Source organism: Tinamus guttatus, unplaced genomic scaffold (genome assembly GCF_059628265.1).
Source record: "Tinamus guttatus ecotype Peru unplaced genomic scaffold, ASM5962826v1 Tinamus_guttatus_pri_ptg000060l, whole genome shotgun sequence".
Lineage (NCBI taxonomy): Eukaryota > Metazoa > Chordata > Aves > Tinamiformes > Tinamidae > Tinamus > Tinamus guttatus.
Genome location: NW_028288594.1, coordinates 6,408,671 through 6,426,097, shown reverse-complemented (window position 1 = coordinate 6,426,097; position 17,427 = coordinate 6,408,671). Strand labels below are relative to the sequence as shown.

At 46.5% G+C, this 17,427-nt stretch overlaps 1 protein-coding gene across 1 annotated transcript in view; it reads right to left on the bottom strand.

Moving 5' to 3' along the window:
• Positions 1-17,427, bottom strand: part of BIN1 (bridging integrator 1) — an 84,897-nt gene that overhangs the window by 28,752 nt on the left and 38,718 nt on the right. The window contains 7 exon segments of the mRNA XM_088519541.1: positions 410-442; positions 444-486; positions 1,542-1,627; positions 5,835-5,927; positions 9,051-9,158; positions 14,197-14,292; positions 17,126-17,220. Of these exon segments, the coding sequence (XP_088375667.1) occupies positions 410-442; positions 444-486; positions 1,542-1,627; positions 5,835-5,927; positions 9,051-9,158; positions 14,197-14,292; positions 17,126-17,220 (554 nt within the window).

Genomic DNA, 17,427 nt, shown 5'->3' with positions numbered 1-17,427 from the left:
GGAAGGCCCAACTCAATCAACTGTAGAGTGGCATACCTACTGCCTGCTGGTTTTCTTCCCCAGATCTAGATAACAGCTCCCAGCAACCTTCTGACAGGCAAAGCTAGCAAATAGGTGTCAGGCATCAAGACAAGCTTCAACTGATTCTCCCACTATGGATCTATGAGGCCCTATATCCAAATGAGCCCTGCCAAGTAACACAAACTCCCCACTGCAGCATGACCCTCCTGTCTGGCCCTGGGCTCCGTTCCTTTGCACTACCCTCTCTGCCCCAGTGTGGTTCAGAAAAAATGAAAGTTAAAACTTGGATCTGATGCAAGGAAAATGCTGTTTTCTCCAGCATACTGTGTTAGTTTGGTGCCCAGTCTTTATTAAGAGTAAGAACTAGCAGGATGAGTGGTTACAGTACCTTGCTCATTTCTTTATCGAAGTTCTCTTCTAGGGCCCGCTATACTCTGGAATGTGTTGACGTAGAAACCAACAACGACTGCCAAATGAAAAACAAGAAAAAGGGATTTTATGAACACAATGCTTCCAAGAGCTTTCAGTGCTGCCTCTTCTGTTACCCTCCCACCCACCATTTTCCACTTGAACTAAACTCCTTTGGTCTGGTACATGGAGAGTAGAAGAGTGGCACAGCAGGTAGAGGGGGTGAGGCAGCAAACATTTCCCAGGTGAGAGCAGCTATAACAGATTCTAAATTTCTGCTGGCAAAAGGAAAAGGGAGGTGCAAAGAAAAAAGAAATAGAAAAGAAGATACAGCAGTGGTGGAGAAATGGAAGGAAAATGGATGGTGTAATGCAGATGGGCTGCATGGAGAGTCAGGGAAATCTGGGTGAGAGGGTAGGACGGGAGGGCTGAAATTAATTCACACCTAGCACCAGGGAAAGTGCACAGGTGTGAATTGTTTGTTTCCAGGGCAGGAGACATAGAGCAAAGTGAACCCTGTTGCTGTGACACCCCTAAAGCCCCAGCAGCCACGTGCCTGCCTCCTCCAGCCAAGAGGGAGGGCGCACAGGGGCAGCAGGGAGGCTCCCCGCAAGGCCAGCAGCATCGCCCTCCTGCATGTGCAGCCACCCAGATGTCCCCATCCCTGCCAGTTCCTCCTCCACATCCTCAGCCAGGCCTGCACACTGGCCTTTTGTGCACAGTCACAACCCACACTGGGAAAAAAGAGGGAGCAAGGGCAGAAATCAGCACTTGGCTTCCAAGTTCTCCTGCCTGTCTGCTCCCTGATCTGCTGTCTACAGTGGAAGCTGGGCCAATGCCTAGTAGAGTTGGCAGAGTTTCTGAAGAGAGCAGGGTACAAAGTGAGTAATCACAGCAAGCACAGAAATACAGTTTCTGCTTGCAGTAAAACTATGAGTTACAAAATCAGAAAGTCTAGGGTAACCTGACTCAGGGAAACATTAGGACAGTCTCCAAGATGATTCAAAAAACAAGAGCTGGCACCCAAACCCAAGGAAGGGAGTACAAAGATACCAGAACTTAGGTCTTCACCTCATTGAAACCATCCCAACAGGCAACCCTCCAGCACTTACCTATTCCATAGTGAAGGCAGCTCCTCCTGCAGATCAACATTCATCTCCTCAAACACCTTCTGAGCCTTTACCAACTCTTCTTCAGCCTTAATAGACATGGGAGTGTGTCAGTTCCAGCACAGACAAATACTCTGCACGGCTGAGGCTATCATTCACTTCACTTCCTTGAGAAACCAGGCAAAATCCTGACATGGGGTAATTCCTAATCCCAAATGGGCTTCCCAGGAACCAAGGTTATACCACAAATGACCTGATACCCCTCTCCAGCTTCCATGTATTTACCTTCTAGGTTTCCCCACCTAGCTACTCTGAAGAGAACTCAGACATCTCCTCTCCTACGCACTGCCAGTTCCTCTGGCTCCAAAGACTGAGTGGGACTAATCATCCACCTCAGCCTCCAGCTCGGGCACAGATAAAGCTGTAGTGTCCCTGCCCCTTGCTAAGGTCTTCAAAGAGGTGCAAACCATTCCAAACAGCGCTGAGGAGTTCTGCCTTGTGAAAACTTGTTCTCCTCAGGTATGGTCATGCCAAAGCATCACTTTTTTCAAGGAAGGAACAAGATATCCATACAGCTCTCCCACAAAGCAGCACGGAAGCAAGGAAGTGTGTAGAAAGCATAAACTCTCTCAACAGGAGTCCAGGCTGGAGTGCTTGAGCAGCAGGACTTTGTTTCAGCAACCTCACATGCTCTCCAGAAACACTGGAAAAGACCAGATTAAAGGTAATCCTGGTTGGCTGTAGGCTACCAATGCAGAAGGGAAATGTGTTTCACATATGACCTACCTCTGTTTCCCTAAATGAGTTTAAATTTGATTCACTGACTCCCACATTGACTCATAAATCCTGACACACTTCAGTGACGAAGGATGATCCTGGTGTCCACTGCTGACAGCAAGCATCAGCAACAAGCACATTCGCCTTCCCACACTGTCCTGGATGACCTCTTCTTCTTTTGAATGCCCAGGCTTAAAATCCAGAGTTCTCTAAATAAAATGCTTCTATTTAATAATTTGCAACACCACAGCATTCTCCAACAGCCCAGCACAGGGGGATGCAGGACAGTGAATCCCCCCATGTGAGCAACACCTCTGAACAGGAAGGGCAGCACGTAGGTGCAGCAGCAACAGGAACGTCGCAGCGTCCCAGGACTCTGCAGAGGCAGCAAGTCCCTGCGCCCTCAGGGTGGGACCAACTCTCTGCCTGCACTCACGGGAAACTCAGCTTCTTCCCCCTTCCACAAATTGAGATTTTATCTTTTTATGCCAGCCTCACTAGAGAAATGCAGCTTAGCACTACTCAAAAAAGGCACATATAAAAACAGGACTGATGGGAAATAGGACTCAAAACATACTGTGCAATTTAGAGTCCTGTTCCTCGCACTGCCGTGCAGGTCCATTACTCTCTCCATCCCTCTCCTGACTTTTACAAACAAGGAACAGAAGTTCCAGCTTTCTAACTAGCTCCATCTTTCAGCTCCATCACTATCAAAGGCAGAACCAAGACTCTGAGTTCAAGACTGGAGATGGTGATGCTCCCAAAAAGACATCACAACTTGCAGGTATCTAAAACAAAGGTGATCCCAGCAAGAAACAAGCAGGAGAAGCACGGATCAGGATGTTTCCACCTAGAAAGCCCTGTATTTGCCTGCTATACTGATTTTTATAGATATATATGTACACACACACACATATATAAATGTTTGCACAAACAAACAAATTCCATGTAACAAGATAAATAGTTTATGTCAAATCAGCAAGGATCATCATAAAAAAAAACATTTTTCTTAAACTGCCTCCAAGAATGTTGCTAATGCAACCATTTTAAAGGCAAAAAAAAATCCTAGTCCAACTTTCACTTCATCTTATTCTAATTTCCACATTAGGCAGAAAATCAGCCCTGAGGACCTGGAAGATGGGACACCATTAAACACTGTTAGCTTTTCAGATACAGTCCTTCCCTCTCTCGTTTACCTTTTCAGAAGGCCAAAGAACCTAGAAAGCAACATGTGAGTATCATGACATCTCCAGGCAAAAGCAAAACCAGCCCCAGGCAACGTTCACTCTCAAAAAGCTGCAGAACCAGCAGTCTAGCAAGTACCCGTGGCTCTGCTCACGCTGTTGTCCTCAGCTGCAGGACTGAATCAATTCTTTACTCCTTTGCCAGCCCATGAATCTTATGATTGAAATTATTTTGCTTAGATGCAATGGTCCTGACACGTGGAATAGCACAGACTGCTTCCAGGCAGAGCTGCCAAGAGACAACCTTAGCCACAAGCCCTGCTAGAGGGAAAGGCAGCTCATTTGGCAGCAACGCTTATTTGTGGGGAAAGGAGGAAATGTGCAACTTGCTATAGCAATGGGCTCCGTCCCTGCATCTGAGCACCTTCCTGTTCTCATCTTTGGTAGCCTGATGGAGAAGGCAAAAGAGGTAAGGTCCAGGTCCATGAAACAACCCCAGAAAATTCTTAACGCTAGCCAAGGCACTGGGCACCAAACAGGGCCTGTTCAGCAGGGTAGGTGAGATCTACCACAGGATATCTCGGTGCTCATCAACGCCCTGCAGTGCCAAGCCTAGGGCTTTCAGAGGACCCCGTGAACTTGTCTCTCGAGACACTGCTGCAAGCCACGCATGGCTCAGTACATAGCTTAAGACACCCATGAAACAGACTAAGGAAGAGAGATTTTTAGGTTAGTCCCAATCAAAACAAAACAAAAAACAAACAAGGGAGTCAAAAGCCCACACAATTAGAAACACACAGTGGAGGTGGGCAATACCATGATTTAATTCAAGAATTAAAGAAGAAAGACTTAAAGGAGGACTTAAACTGACCTGAAAAAAGTCTGGGGTACATAAATCTTTGTCACCCACTTTAGGGCAAAGTCCCCCAACACAGTCAAATTAACTCCATCTGAAACAGCAGTGCAAAGGAGGACACGTACTGTTCCTCCGGGTAATCTGTGGGAGGTGGCACTGCTCCCAGTCACTCCAACCAGCTGGAGAACAGGAAGGACACCCACAAACTCATTTATTTAGCTGTGCCTTGAGAAACTTCCCAAACCTGCTCTCTCCAAAGATACCACCAGTTGAACAGATTATTTCCAGCATTTCTGAGACATAGGAAAAGCCTTCAGAAGGCTGCCAAATTCCCTTCTCCCTTCAGTCAAGGATGAATGCCTATTTCCTCACTCTGCAATATATCTTAAGCAGGACTGCCAACAGCTGTTCTGTTCCCAGACTTTATTTATGTAGCAACCTAGTATTTTCATGGTTTGAAGTCATAAACTGACAATGAAAAAATCAGGTGCTTCATAAGGTGAGAACAATTACATGTTTCTAAACCGCAATTCGTTCACTGATGAGGAATCTGGAAAAGTTCAAGCATTTGAATCAGACCAGATGAGCTCACCAGGAACCGAGTAGGTAACTGGCTCTCTCCCAGTCTGCTTAATAATCATTTACAACCTGCCCCCCCCACTTCTTCTCTTTGGTCAGTTCACTGTTAAGGGGCTCCAAGATAAATACCAAGGAAAATTTCATTAGGAGACCATGCTCTTCCTATACAAGTAGGATTGAAATTTTGACTCACTGAAGCTTCTCTGAGCTCTTATTTCCCTCCAGATACTATAAGCTAAGTATTTAGCCAAGTCCTGCCACACTAAGCAAAATGGTTTCAAATTAAAACTGCTCAAACCTATTACACAATGTGCAAATTCTCTGGTCTGGGGTCCTCTGCAGACTGAACCTCTGTATTTTTGGAAATGGCTCTTCTGGACCACAAGAACCTGGCAATGTCTATTCAGAAAACCTGGATTTTACCCTGGGTGAGTTTTACAACCAAACCCAGCAGCCACAGAAAATGCTTTTGAAACCATGTTTTGTTTCCAGCTTTACTGAGCAGCAGAAACACCAAAATCAATTTTTGAATGTTTCCACTTAAAAAAAAAAAAAAAATTGAATGCTTCTCACTTAAAAGAAAAAAGGAAACAGGAATAACTGAAGGAACTACAGAACACTCCCCTGTCCCTTAGTCTTCTTCACACAGCCTTTTCTCATTCTCATTTGATATTATGGGGAGAAAACAATAGCCTAGTATAAAAACACCTGGTTAGAAATAATAGTACAGATCCATTCACTGGTCAGTAATTTCTAAGCATCCACCGTGGCTCCGAAGCACCAAGGACAAACCTAGGAGGGCACCAGAGTGAACGTTGCCTGGGGATGAGTTGCACAGTGGGGCCCAGAGCCCGGCATGGCGCATGCACGCGGGTTAGAGGCAGACAGAGCAGCAGTCACCTGGTTTCGGAGCAGATTAGTTTGCGCAACGAGGTGAGCTTGCAGCTTCCCTTGACACCACTGAGGAGCGGCTTTCTCAAGCAGTGAGACAGGCTGGGAGGGAGGCAGCATGTGTGAGTGAAAAGAGAAAGAAGTGAGCAGAGAACACGAAAGACACAAACATTTTTTAGGATTAAAAAAAAAAAAAAAAATCACAGAGAGAGAATTTACAGGCTGGGCCAAACCAATATCACCACGGTGAGAGAAAACACAAACATCCTGGTGCCGATCAGTTAAGAATCCTTTGAAGCATGCCAAGTTTAGCAGTAATTAATGCTCCAGTGTGGGCTGGGGTTCTGTTGACCAGCTGCAAAGAGCAACAGATGAGTTGTTAGAGATCTAGCACGTGGACGACCCCGCTCCGAGTCACGGCTGTGAAGGGCAAGCTCCCTAGAGAGAGGTCAGGATTAAACACTCATTATCTGCATGCAGCAGCTCAAAGTTCATAGTAATTTATTTTAAGGGCAGGTTGTGAGTTTAGTGATATGTAGCAGGAGTCCTGGGTGGGAGAAGAACATCCCTGTATTAGTGTAGGGGAAAAAGAAGATCGCACAGCTCCCAAAGGTCTGTACAGGGCTGGTCGTGTTACTGTATTGCCATGAGACATCATTCGAGTGGGATCCCACTTGTATCTTACATTACAAGCATTATCTCTTTCCTAGGGGCCTGTTAGCACATTTCAAAACACCTTACACTGAAACATCCCTACTTCCAGGTCAGATCAGCAAAACTACAGCCACCCCCTAAAGCACTTGATCCCTGGCTCCTGCCCACAGCTCCAGAGGCTGTGACTGAAAGGGTGCCAGAGAGATGTGGGCCATGAAAGCTGCCTGATAGTGGAGCACATGTCACTGAGGGACTTCTGCTGCTCCCAGTCTCATGCAATCAGGACTTGTCACAGGTTATTCTGCACATGAGCTTGTGGTCTAAAGCACAGACAGGGGAAATACTGGCTAAAAGGGGGAGTGAATCAGATAAGAATAGTCCCACCAAGTACTAAAAAGCATTTGCACAGGCTCAATAAGTAAAAGGGAACAATCTCTTAAATCACAACACTTAAATCTTCAAACTGCACTGCTCTTCATACTTCAACAGGAGAAAAAACAGGCGATCCCTCATTAAAAAAAGTTTATTACATAGGCATTTTGGTCAACACCAGCAAGTGCAGCAAGACAAGGGAGGTGCAGATCACCAAGTATGAATCTGAGTAGATAAATTCCTACAGTGTTGCTACTCTGGCAAAGATCCCACAGACACACATGAATAGCACCATGCTCCAGGGAGATTCTGCTGAACAAGCTGAAGTACTGCTTCCAATAGAAGACACAACTGTCTGATCCTCATGCTTTGAATACAGAATTAACAATTTCTTTGCTCTGCGAATGATGCAGTGACACCTGAGCCGTCAATCTTTCTTCCCTTTGTTTGTCACAGTTAACCACGGTGCATGCACTGACGAGCAGATGACTGATGACCAGCAGCTTAAAACACTGTCAACTGAGCATTAAGTGCAGTCCGTTTGCCCGTGGTAGAGAATTGGCTTTACATCATCCATACAGGAGACACCCCACTACTGCACCCATCACCCCCACCAGAAATAACCGTAAAGGAAAGACTAAGAGAAAACCCCTCTGAGCCTGGCTACTAGATAGAGACTCAAAGCTCTTGTTTTCCCACTCTCCTCTGGCCTGAAGGACCCTGATGTGCCATGATCCACACAAGAGAAATGTGAGGGGTCTCCCCACCTCCAAGCTGTCAGGACCCATCCTGTGGAGCCAGGCACATGGGTTTCAGTTGTCTCAGGCTGCAGGAGTACACTACAGCCAGGTATTCTAACCTTGGGACTCCTCTACATTGAGACTGGAGCCAGGTATTCTAACCTTGGGACTCCTCTACATTGAGACTGGCACCCTCACCTTTATTTAGCTGTTCATGAAACAAAGTTATTTAAAAAAAAATAAATTTAAATGAAAAAATATTTTAATGAAAATAAAATCCTGCACCTGGATGCAAGGCATGCACCTGTTCACAGAACACTGGTGGTATTTTGCTGTCTTCCAGAAGGGGCTGAGACAGGGATACTTCCTCAGATAGGATTGTCCTGCCAGGCATACAAGAAAGAACTAAATATTCAAGAGAGTTTCCAGATTAAACACTGCTACTGTCTGTGAGATCAAGCAATCTGAAGCCAGAAAGTCACTAAAGTGAATTTTAGGACCATTGTTTCAGACTTAGGGCATATATTAAATTACAGTTTAAGCATCTGTAACATTTTAAAGCTCCAATGCTTCATAAGACTTTAAAATCCCATCAGTTGCCTTCTTGACAAGCTTCATCACAAAAAAAAGGCAATACCAACTTGAACATTTAGGCCTTTAGGCACATCAAATGTTAACCTTTATGCCTAAAGTTTTAGTTTAATGGAGACTAAACCATTAGTCTAATGTAGTTTAGTAGTATGTAGTTTATTAGTCTAATGTAGTTTAGTCTAGTTTAGTCTAATGGAGACTTAACCATTAGTGCAGGAAGAAGGTATGAACAAAATGAGCAGATGTCCTAATGAGAAAAAACTCTTATCTTCCTGCGGGAGGAACTCTTATATTCCTGAGGTATATTTAGTTTCTAGTAATTATGGTCAACAGAAGACAGGCTTCCTGTGTGCACAAGGTGCATTTGCACTGATGAACTTGCAGCTCATACACTGACAGTCTCTATCCTAAGAGAGCAGAGGACACAGCAAGCACCACTGATCTCATGCTCGCAATGCTCACTGGCTCTCACCACTGCTCTGACATGGGGAGAGAGAGCCCAGAGCAGATAGCAGCCCACAAATTTTGCTGTGACACTCCAGGGTTTTGTTTCTCAGAGGCCCATATACTTTTCCTCCAGAGCTTGCTGCTCCTGCAGCTACAGAGGAAATGCACACATAGGCTTGGACACCAAGCAATGCTCACTGATGGTGCTAGGACTGAACTAAGACACAGCAGTGCATCCTGCCTGTAGGAGGATTAAAAAGATGAGAAGGAATACCTAGCCAAACCTCGAAAGCGCACAACACCTCTCTGAACAAAACACACCCAATGAAGAGGCACAGGTGCACTTTAAAAGTCTGCTCAGTAAGCAAAATCAGACCTCCCAAAATGAAAGGATGGCTGCACACCTTTCCACGTGCTTTACCTTGGCAATTTTGGTTTCATCCTTCTTCTTTGCAGTTTGCAGGGCTTCAAAATGGTGTCTGGCGCTGTCATAATCCACAAGCTTCCTTCCTCGCTTCGCTATACGAGACTAGGAGAGATGGAGAAAAAAAGCTATGACAATCTACCTCACCGACCGGGACCACAAAGCCCTCATGAAAACCCTTCTCCTCCACTTAGCCCAGAGTTTGTAAAGGATCCCATGCTTTGTCCACACCAGGAGATACGAGGTAGCAATACCAGGTACTCAACATCGGCTGCCCACAGAGGCTGGCCCAGGAATCGACTCAGGCCAGCACCTACTTGGGGTCAGCTCTTTAGGAGGAGACCAGAAGGGAACTCGGCCAGGGAGACCAAAGGGATATAACAACTGCACAGGCCCCACCTGTGGATGACAGGAAAGCTTTCCAAACTGTAGCTTTGGAAGCCTCCCCAGGTACCTGGCTCCCAGAGGCACCTGCTTCTTCATTTTCAGAGCCATCTGAGGGCTACAGCTAGCCCCTAGGTGAACAGTTCTCAGCCCAGGTTCATCTGGTAGCTCTAAGTCTTTTGAAGGTCAACATGAGCAGTCATTTCTATGTTGCCAGCACAGCCCTTCCACATGCTCAGGATACACCTAGGAGCCAGCATTTCAGACACTGCCACAGGAGACTTGGGCACAGGCACATACCAGACATTGGGACCACAGCCAGTGGTTCACTGCAACTGGCTATTTCCCGGAAAAGCAGGAGGGAGAAGATGCAGCACTATTCCACAAACATACAAGACACAACAAAGTTGTGAACAAGCAAGGGGGAAGTCACTTGTGTATCACACTTGCACGCAGGCCAAGAGAATCTGGAAAGTTGGGACAGTGGCTGGTTACTCTGAGATACTGCTGTTAACCAGAGGTGCCTCAGGCTCTCTCTCCCATTCAGGTTTCACATCTGCGAGGCTCAGCACCATTTGGCTGCTTTAAGAATCAAACACTTCACACCTCTTGTCCTACACTCTCTACTATCTCCCAGGCTTTATAGGCTGGAGCTCAGGTCTCCCCAGCCTAACCCTGGCAGCACTGCAGCTCAGAGCGAGCCTGGTCCAGTGACAGCCGCAGCAGCCTAGAGACCGACTGGAAAAGCTGCATGGGAAGCCACAGTAAAAAGCCAGCAGGGTTTTTATTTAGTCACATCATCCAGAGATATCAAAAATGCAAGAGAAGGAATCAGCACCGAGATCTACTTGCAACCCCAAATCCCCCTGCTGCGCTCAGCAGGGAGTTGTGGTCTCAGCTTGAGGCTGTTGCAGATAAGTCGCAAACCACATTCAGGGCTGATCTTTCTGCCAGACCAGCTGGGGCCACTTCACACATCTCCCCCACACACAGCTCTGAACTTTCAGGAAATGTCCATGCAGCTCTGTGTGAATCACAGCAGGGCTGCAAAAGCTCAGCCACATCACACCCAAACTGATTTCAAAGGCCCCTGCTCCAAGAGAGGAATTACAAAGAAGCCAGGCTATCCCTCAACTGAGATTACTGGAAAACACCTCTCCAGCATGAGATTCTCCTCCAGGCTTCTGACAGCAGGGGGGACCGCTGTGGCAGTTGGCCATCCTGGGAAACACTGCCAGCTGGACACAGAGACAGGATGAAAGGGGGGCTTCCAGCAGCATTAAAATCTCATGAGGTGCCATTTAATGCATCTTCCACACACTCCACATGAAACACATTGCCAGATACGGGTTCAAAGGGAAGGAATTTTTCCTTCAGGTAAAACTGGCAGAGAGAGTTTGCATTTGGAGGGGTTTTGCCCCCCATATTCAGGTCCCTCTGCCATCTCACCAAATGGTGTCATGGCACCAGCCTGTCACCCACATGTTCAGCCACCGCACCCTGTTCTCAGGGTCTTTGATTTTCTAACAACAGGTCTCACATTTGTTCTGGAGTGCACTGAAGAGCTGCAAGACACAGATACACTACGAGTCCTTGTGGAAAAGCCACTGCTCACGCAGTCACCTGGGACGGCAGCAGCAGGATTCAGCCCAAGCCTGCAAGGGAGCTTTCCCTGTCAGCTGCCCTAGCTCCATCTGACAGCAAAACGCAAACGCCTACAGATGTGTTTACTCCTCTGTACATGGAGTAAACCCGTTTCCCATCTTAATTTGAGGCTGCACTTTAAAACCAAAGGGGGGGGGGATTTAACTTAGCAGAAACAGACCACCAGTGTCAGGGTGACAGACATTCCCCAAATTCCACACCTATCCAGAGCTGGGGTTCCAGCTCACCGCAGCCTTTGGACAACTGTGCTCCTTCCATACTCTGCAGCCCAATCCAAAACTTACTACAAAATACTAATCAAGAGTGTTATTGCAGGAAGCTAAAGACACTGACTGGTACTTACTGATATGAGAAGGCGTAAGTGGTATTTGTTTTCCTTTCCTTCCTTCTGACTCTGAGAAGATTCTGTTCTATTTTTCCCCCAATGAAATTTAAAATTAATTTCTTCTAACTTACAAAAATTCCTTGCTGAAGGAATACCATGCCTTCAGAACCCTGCCTTAAGCCCTACTGGCAGCCCAGAAAATTCAAGGAAATTTTTCCAGCCCTTCAAGTGAAAGATTTGGAATACTTTTACTTTAGTGCTTAACAAATAAGTAATGCCTGCGCGGTCTAACTGATCACATATTTGAATTATTGGGCTGTTAACAAAAGCTAGACCTTTACGTAAGTAAATTAAAATCATCTTTTCTCCATAAATCAACTTTCATTATCAGAATAATGCCAGAATTCCAAGAAAAGCAGAAACATTTGCTTTTGCAGAAAACTCAAACAAGAAAACTATTACCACGACAACACAAAAAAAAACAAATCAAAATATTCTGTAAGTTATATACAACTTCTTTCACATGTCATCCTCAAGAACCCTACTTCCAAACTATACATCTATAAAACTGCATAAACTTGCAAGAACTGTTTTTGTAATAGTTTTAATAGTCAAGACACCAAACATGATCTGAGACACTTCTCAGTGCTCTGGGATAAAAGTAACGATGCATCCAAGCAAATACGACTTTTCCAAAAAACATCAACCTTTTTAAATTCATACCACTGAAAAGTCCATTTTAAAGAAATGACCAAAACAATGTAATGCACCCATTTCTTATTGTAGATACCAAAAGAAAAGTAACACCTTGCTGGTCTGAAGAAGGGAGCTCAAGTTTACTAGCATTCTCTTTAAAGAAAAGTTTAAGTTTCGCACAAAACTGCTTTAATTTTCATTTTCTAGAGCAAAACCTGAGGATTAGGAAAAAAGTCACATAAGTTATAAACACCTTAACATCCCACCTGGAAATCAGGAGGGACCTTTATTTGGGACCCAACCCCATGAGTTTGCTAGTGAAATTTGGGTGGTCTCACCCTCATTTTCCTTTGAGAAGATCCCCAGCTAAAATCTCAGCACTATTCCAGCAGAATTAAGAGATGACCAAGATGCTAAACATCAAAGAAATGTGACATGCTGAGGTGACCTATGGCACAGGCTGGCAAAATGTGATTTGTGCAGGAGCGGTGCAGAAGTCAGAGTCTGCAAGAAGCCTGAAACAACCTTGTGCTACAGAAACAGTGCAAGAACCACCGCACTGCTTAGACACCTTCAATCACACCACAGAGACTGGCCAACATTAAAGCCTCATATAGGTGAGAAGTTGGAGCAAATCTCTTCCTTCTTCCTTATCTCCTATTTCCAGGTACAAAAAGATGCTGGAAACTGGGAGGAAAAAAAAAAGAAAAAAAAAAAAAAAAAAAAAAAAAAAAAAAAAAAAAAAACAAGGAGTCCCAGAAAGCAACCTCTTCAGCAGCAGTTTTACGAGCCTGTGACCTGCCTCACACTGGTACAAGATGCTCCTCCTCCAGCAACAAGTGTTGACAAGCACCCTAGGAGCCACGTGGTGAGGAAAGGGTTGTTTTCACTGGGAAGAAGCCAAGCTGATACTTCCCATATGGTGATATCATTACTAGTGCTTCCATATGGGGAAGACATTTCCTGCACAACCTTCTCAAAACGAATGGAGAGGAGATGACAGTGGGGGAAGGGAAGTTCACAGGACATCATCAGACCCAGGTCGGTGAACCCCCAAATCCTGTCTATGACTCTGCCCCTCCTCTACAAAGGGCTGGCAATATGCAAAGAACTAGCAATAAGCAGCCTCCTGTTTTGCAGTAATGTTTTCTCTTCAGCGTTGTTCTCTTGGCTTCTTCACTGCCATTTTTAAGCTCAAATGAAACCTAGTGTTTTCATACAACCTAGAGCTACAGAGATCTTGACTGCTGGAAAGGCAAGTCTGCAGCAGTGCAGCCTAAAGGAGGTATCCAGGGCTATGCCCCATTGCAAGACTCCATGCAGGCAGTGTATGACAGGCAGCTGCTGCAATTTCTTGCACAACATGCATACAGGTTCCCCTCAGTGCTTTTGGTCCTACTCCTGTTGACTCTGTAGAACCTGGGCAGAAAGAGCTCATCAGTTTGGGGCTGGAAAGCTTCCTGCCCTGCTATCCATAGGAAACAGATCCTGCCACCTTTCAGCAGTCTATTACCAGCAGAAACACTGCATGGATGCTCTTCCTCTGCTGGAGGGCCGAGTCAAACAGGTTACTTAAGGAAACCTCTTTGGCTTTAGAAAAGCATAGATAAAGATTGCTCACATGCTCCTTTTGTGATATCAAAGTTTCCGCATATGCCACAACTGTTACAAACACACTGCATCCGTGAGGGCAAAGGAGGGAGCTCCAGCTAGCAGAGGACTCGCTCTCCAGGGATCCCCCTCTCATCAAGAAAACGCAGCCCTGAGCTGCAGGACCTGTGATGGCAGGGCACTCCAGGCAAGCAGGTCTCAGGAGCACAAGATGCGCTCCTGCCCTGCCACACTGCACAGCTCCTTACCTTCTCACTGCTGAAGGGGAAAAACGTGCACAGAATCACCTCAGTAACCTGCCCAACCAAGGCCAGCATTAACCCACAGATTCTGCAAGCAGATCTCTTGCAGCACAGTGCATTTCCTCACAAACAGTCTGCTAAAGAGGATGTCAGAACTGGATTCTTATGAAGCCTCCACTGCTATAACACCCTAAATCAAAAGGCATAAGAAGAATCTTACTTTAATGTCGGGGAACTGGCCAAGGTATGTATCCATGGTCAGAAGTGCTTGATCCACCAGCTTTTGATGGAAATCCGTCCAGAGGAGGTCATTGTTCTGAAAAACAAAAGCAGTGAGCTCACTAATGGTGAGAAGAACAGAGCTTTGCATTTCTGTTTGTCTCAGCGAGTGCTACAATCAACAATTTCCTTTCCCCCGGGGTTCCTGAAAAATAGTTGTTTAGGAAAAATAAGGAACAGAGAAGTGACTTGAAAACATAGCTCATGCCAACAATATAGAAACAGAGAAGACTTGATGCAGCTAATTCAGGCAACCTCTACAAGGACACAACACCCCTCACAGACCTTTAGAGCCCTTTTCCCCTACAGTGCCAGCCCAAATCCATGCAAGAAAACAGAAGGTGAAGACTGGATGTGCTTCACCTCCTCCTCTCAGCCCCCTCCTTCCAGCAGTCACAAGAACAGGACACTTGACACCATTTTTTGCTTTGTGCTCCAGCACACCTTACCTGAAGGGTAATGAACAGCCAGAGGCCAAGCCAGCAGAAGGCTTCAGCCTCGCACAAGCTGCCTCAGGAGCCCCATGGAGATCACGTTCAAGGCTTGCACCCCAACCGGAGCCTAATTTACCCTTGATCTCTGAGCCATGCTAAGTTTCTACCAACAGCTGGCATCAGGTGGAAATAGTCCTTCCCTCCCTTCTGTGTTTTTTTTTCCTGCTTAAACCAATGGCTTCAGTTAAGACATTGAGGAAAAAAGTCCACTTTACGTGGGAAATTTATTTCGTCAGGAACAGCACTTTTCTCCTGCTTCCTTTCACTGAAAGAGGGAAATATAAACGAACAGAGGCACTAAAAGGTGAAGGGGGACTGGAAAAATCTTCTGTAGAGCCTCAGAGCAGCTTCAGTCAGTTCTCAGGCCTCGTGCTCCCTTTGACCTCTCCGACTCAAACCCCCTGCAGGGCTGTCACCCAGGAGGCACCTCAGCAGCTTCAGAAGAAACAAGGCCAGTATAAAAAGTGGAGTCAAACCAGCTGAATTCCAGCTCCATTATTCACTGCAGCAACACATCCTCGTGGCAAGTTTCCATGCGAACGCAAGAGTTGACCTGGAAACGTTCAGGTCTTATTTATTCGCTTTGAAGTCAGTATGTCCAAGGTAAACGATGCAGACATGATTTCAGGTAAGGCTTTCCGCAGGGGCAAATCCTCCTCCCACCCCACTCCATGGTTCCGTCTCGCTGCTCCGGCACCACAACCGCTGCGGCCCCATCCGACAGCCCCAGGGCTGACCCCCCGGGTGCTGCTCCGCAGCCGCCTCAGCCAGGGACATGGCGCCCGCTGCCCAGGAGGAGCCGCCTGCCACCGGGCAGGCCGTGTCCCCACGTCACGGGGAGCGCCCGGGCAACGCGCAGAGGCGTCACCTCACCGAGGGACGAGGAACACAACAGGTTGGGAAACACGTGGCTCTCCCAAACAACATGGCAGCAAATACATAGCAGCTGCTGGTGCCACTGTGAGAGGGAGGCTGCTGCAGCTACACAGCAGCAGCTCTGGTGATGCCTGGGGTACAGGTTTAGGTTCCCTACTTCATTTCGCCCATGGGGGCGGAGAGGCTGATCTTTAAGAACCATGGGCTCAGTGGGACCTGCATAATAGAAGTTGCCTCCTGTCACTTACAGGAAGGAGGCCTGAAGATCACTCTTGCTGCTAGCAGAGTTTGCACAAACACAGACACAGTACGGAGTGCTGATTCTGGATTTATACCTTAATGTAAAATATTACACCTGAAATGCTTCCTGCATTCATCAATGGCCATACTCAGCTCGCAGCCAGCCTTGGACTATGATGTAGCCTGCCAAAACCACGCCTGAGATCTTCCCTGTTCCATATGTACAAAACCCAAGAGTCCTAATTTATGGTCTGCCCACAGACCTCCAGCAACATTGCATGTCAGTGCATGCCAGCTCCTTAGGCTAGTATCCCTCCCAGTGAACCATCTCCAGAGACACTAGCACTGAAGAGTTAAAGGGATCTAGGAAAACACCCCCAGCACTGCATACTCTGAAGAGATTAACTCTAGACAAAAGCAAGAGCACAGCTGGCAGTGACAGCACTTATGAACAACACAGGGAGGGTGGCAGCATCAATGTTAACAGCTCTGTAATGGCACAAGCTGGCTATCAAAAGCAGCAGCATGGTTTTCTTTGGCAGAGCGAAAGCACGTAGTGCTGATGTACTGATGGAAAAGCAAGAAGGGCATCTAAAAGAGCTGCTTGACATGTTATACCAGAGGGAAACTGAGGTTTATGATACTGTAGGAATACCATGGATGTGAGGGACATAGGAAAAGAGAAAATGGAGACCTGGAGGGGTCAGAGACAGACCAAGGCTTGAAGCCGTGGAAGACAGTTTAATGAGACAAATCTCTCACGGCCTGGAAGAGCCCATACAACAAGCTTGCCCCTGCAAGCTTTCAGAAGCTAAGCAGGAAAGATTAGTGGGTACCACCTACAACTGCAGCAGAGCCCAAGGGCAGAACCACCTCCTCCTCCAAGGACTATGACTCCCACCGACATATCACAGCACTCTTTTGCGCAGAGTATAAACAATACATTCAGTTGGCCCTCTTAACCCCCACCTGCTGTCTGCCCAGCCACTGCCGGGACAACAAAACTACCTGTGGGTATAAACAAAGGGTGCTCTCTGGCATTCAAGCATCTGTGGACAGTATGTCCCATTTTTGCCTTCACGAATATGAAGGAAAACACAGGCCACCTCCCTTCATCTTTCCCCTCCTCCCAGCATTAAGGCTAGTAGGATTTTTACTGCCAAGTTCTTTGTCTGAAGGAACACAGCTCTATGAGCTTCCAAAGCTCATTTCCTCTAACAGGCCAAGCCCAGGGACCCCAAAGCCTGGAGAGAGTCTTACCTCTGCTATTTTATTTGTGTCATCTCTCCCAGGCCAATCCGGCTCATAAACTTCCTGCAAACACTCTGTCAGCTTCTTGGAGGCCTCATGCATGGCTAGGAAAGAAGAGAGAACCGCTTTAGAACCCGAGAACTCCCATTTTATCCCTCATTTCAAGGGATGGAGAGTCAGAAGTTGCTGAATGAGTTACAACCCATGCTAAGCTGTTCCCTACTGAATGCCTGATGAAACACAGAAATGGACAGCAGTTAGAGGGAGAAAGGAAACTCAAGAACACAGGTGCACCAAACTGTACATGTTCA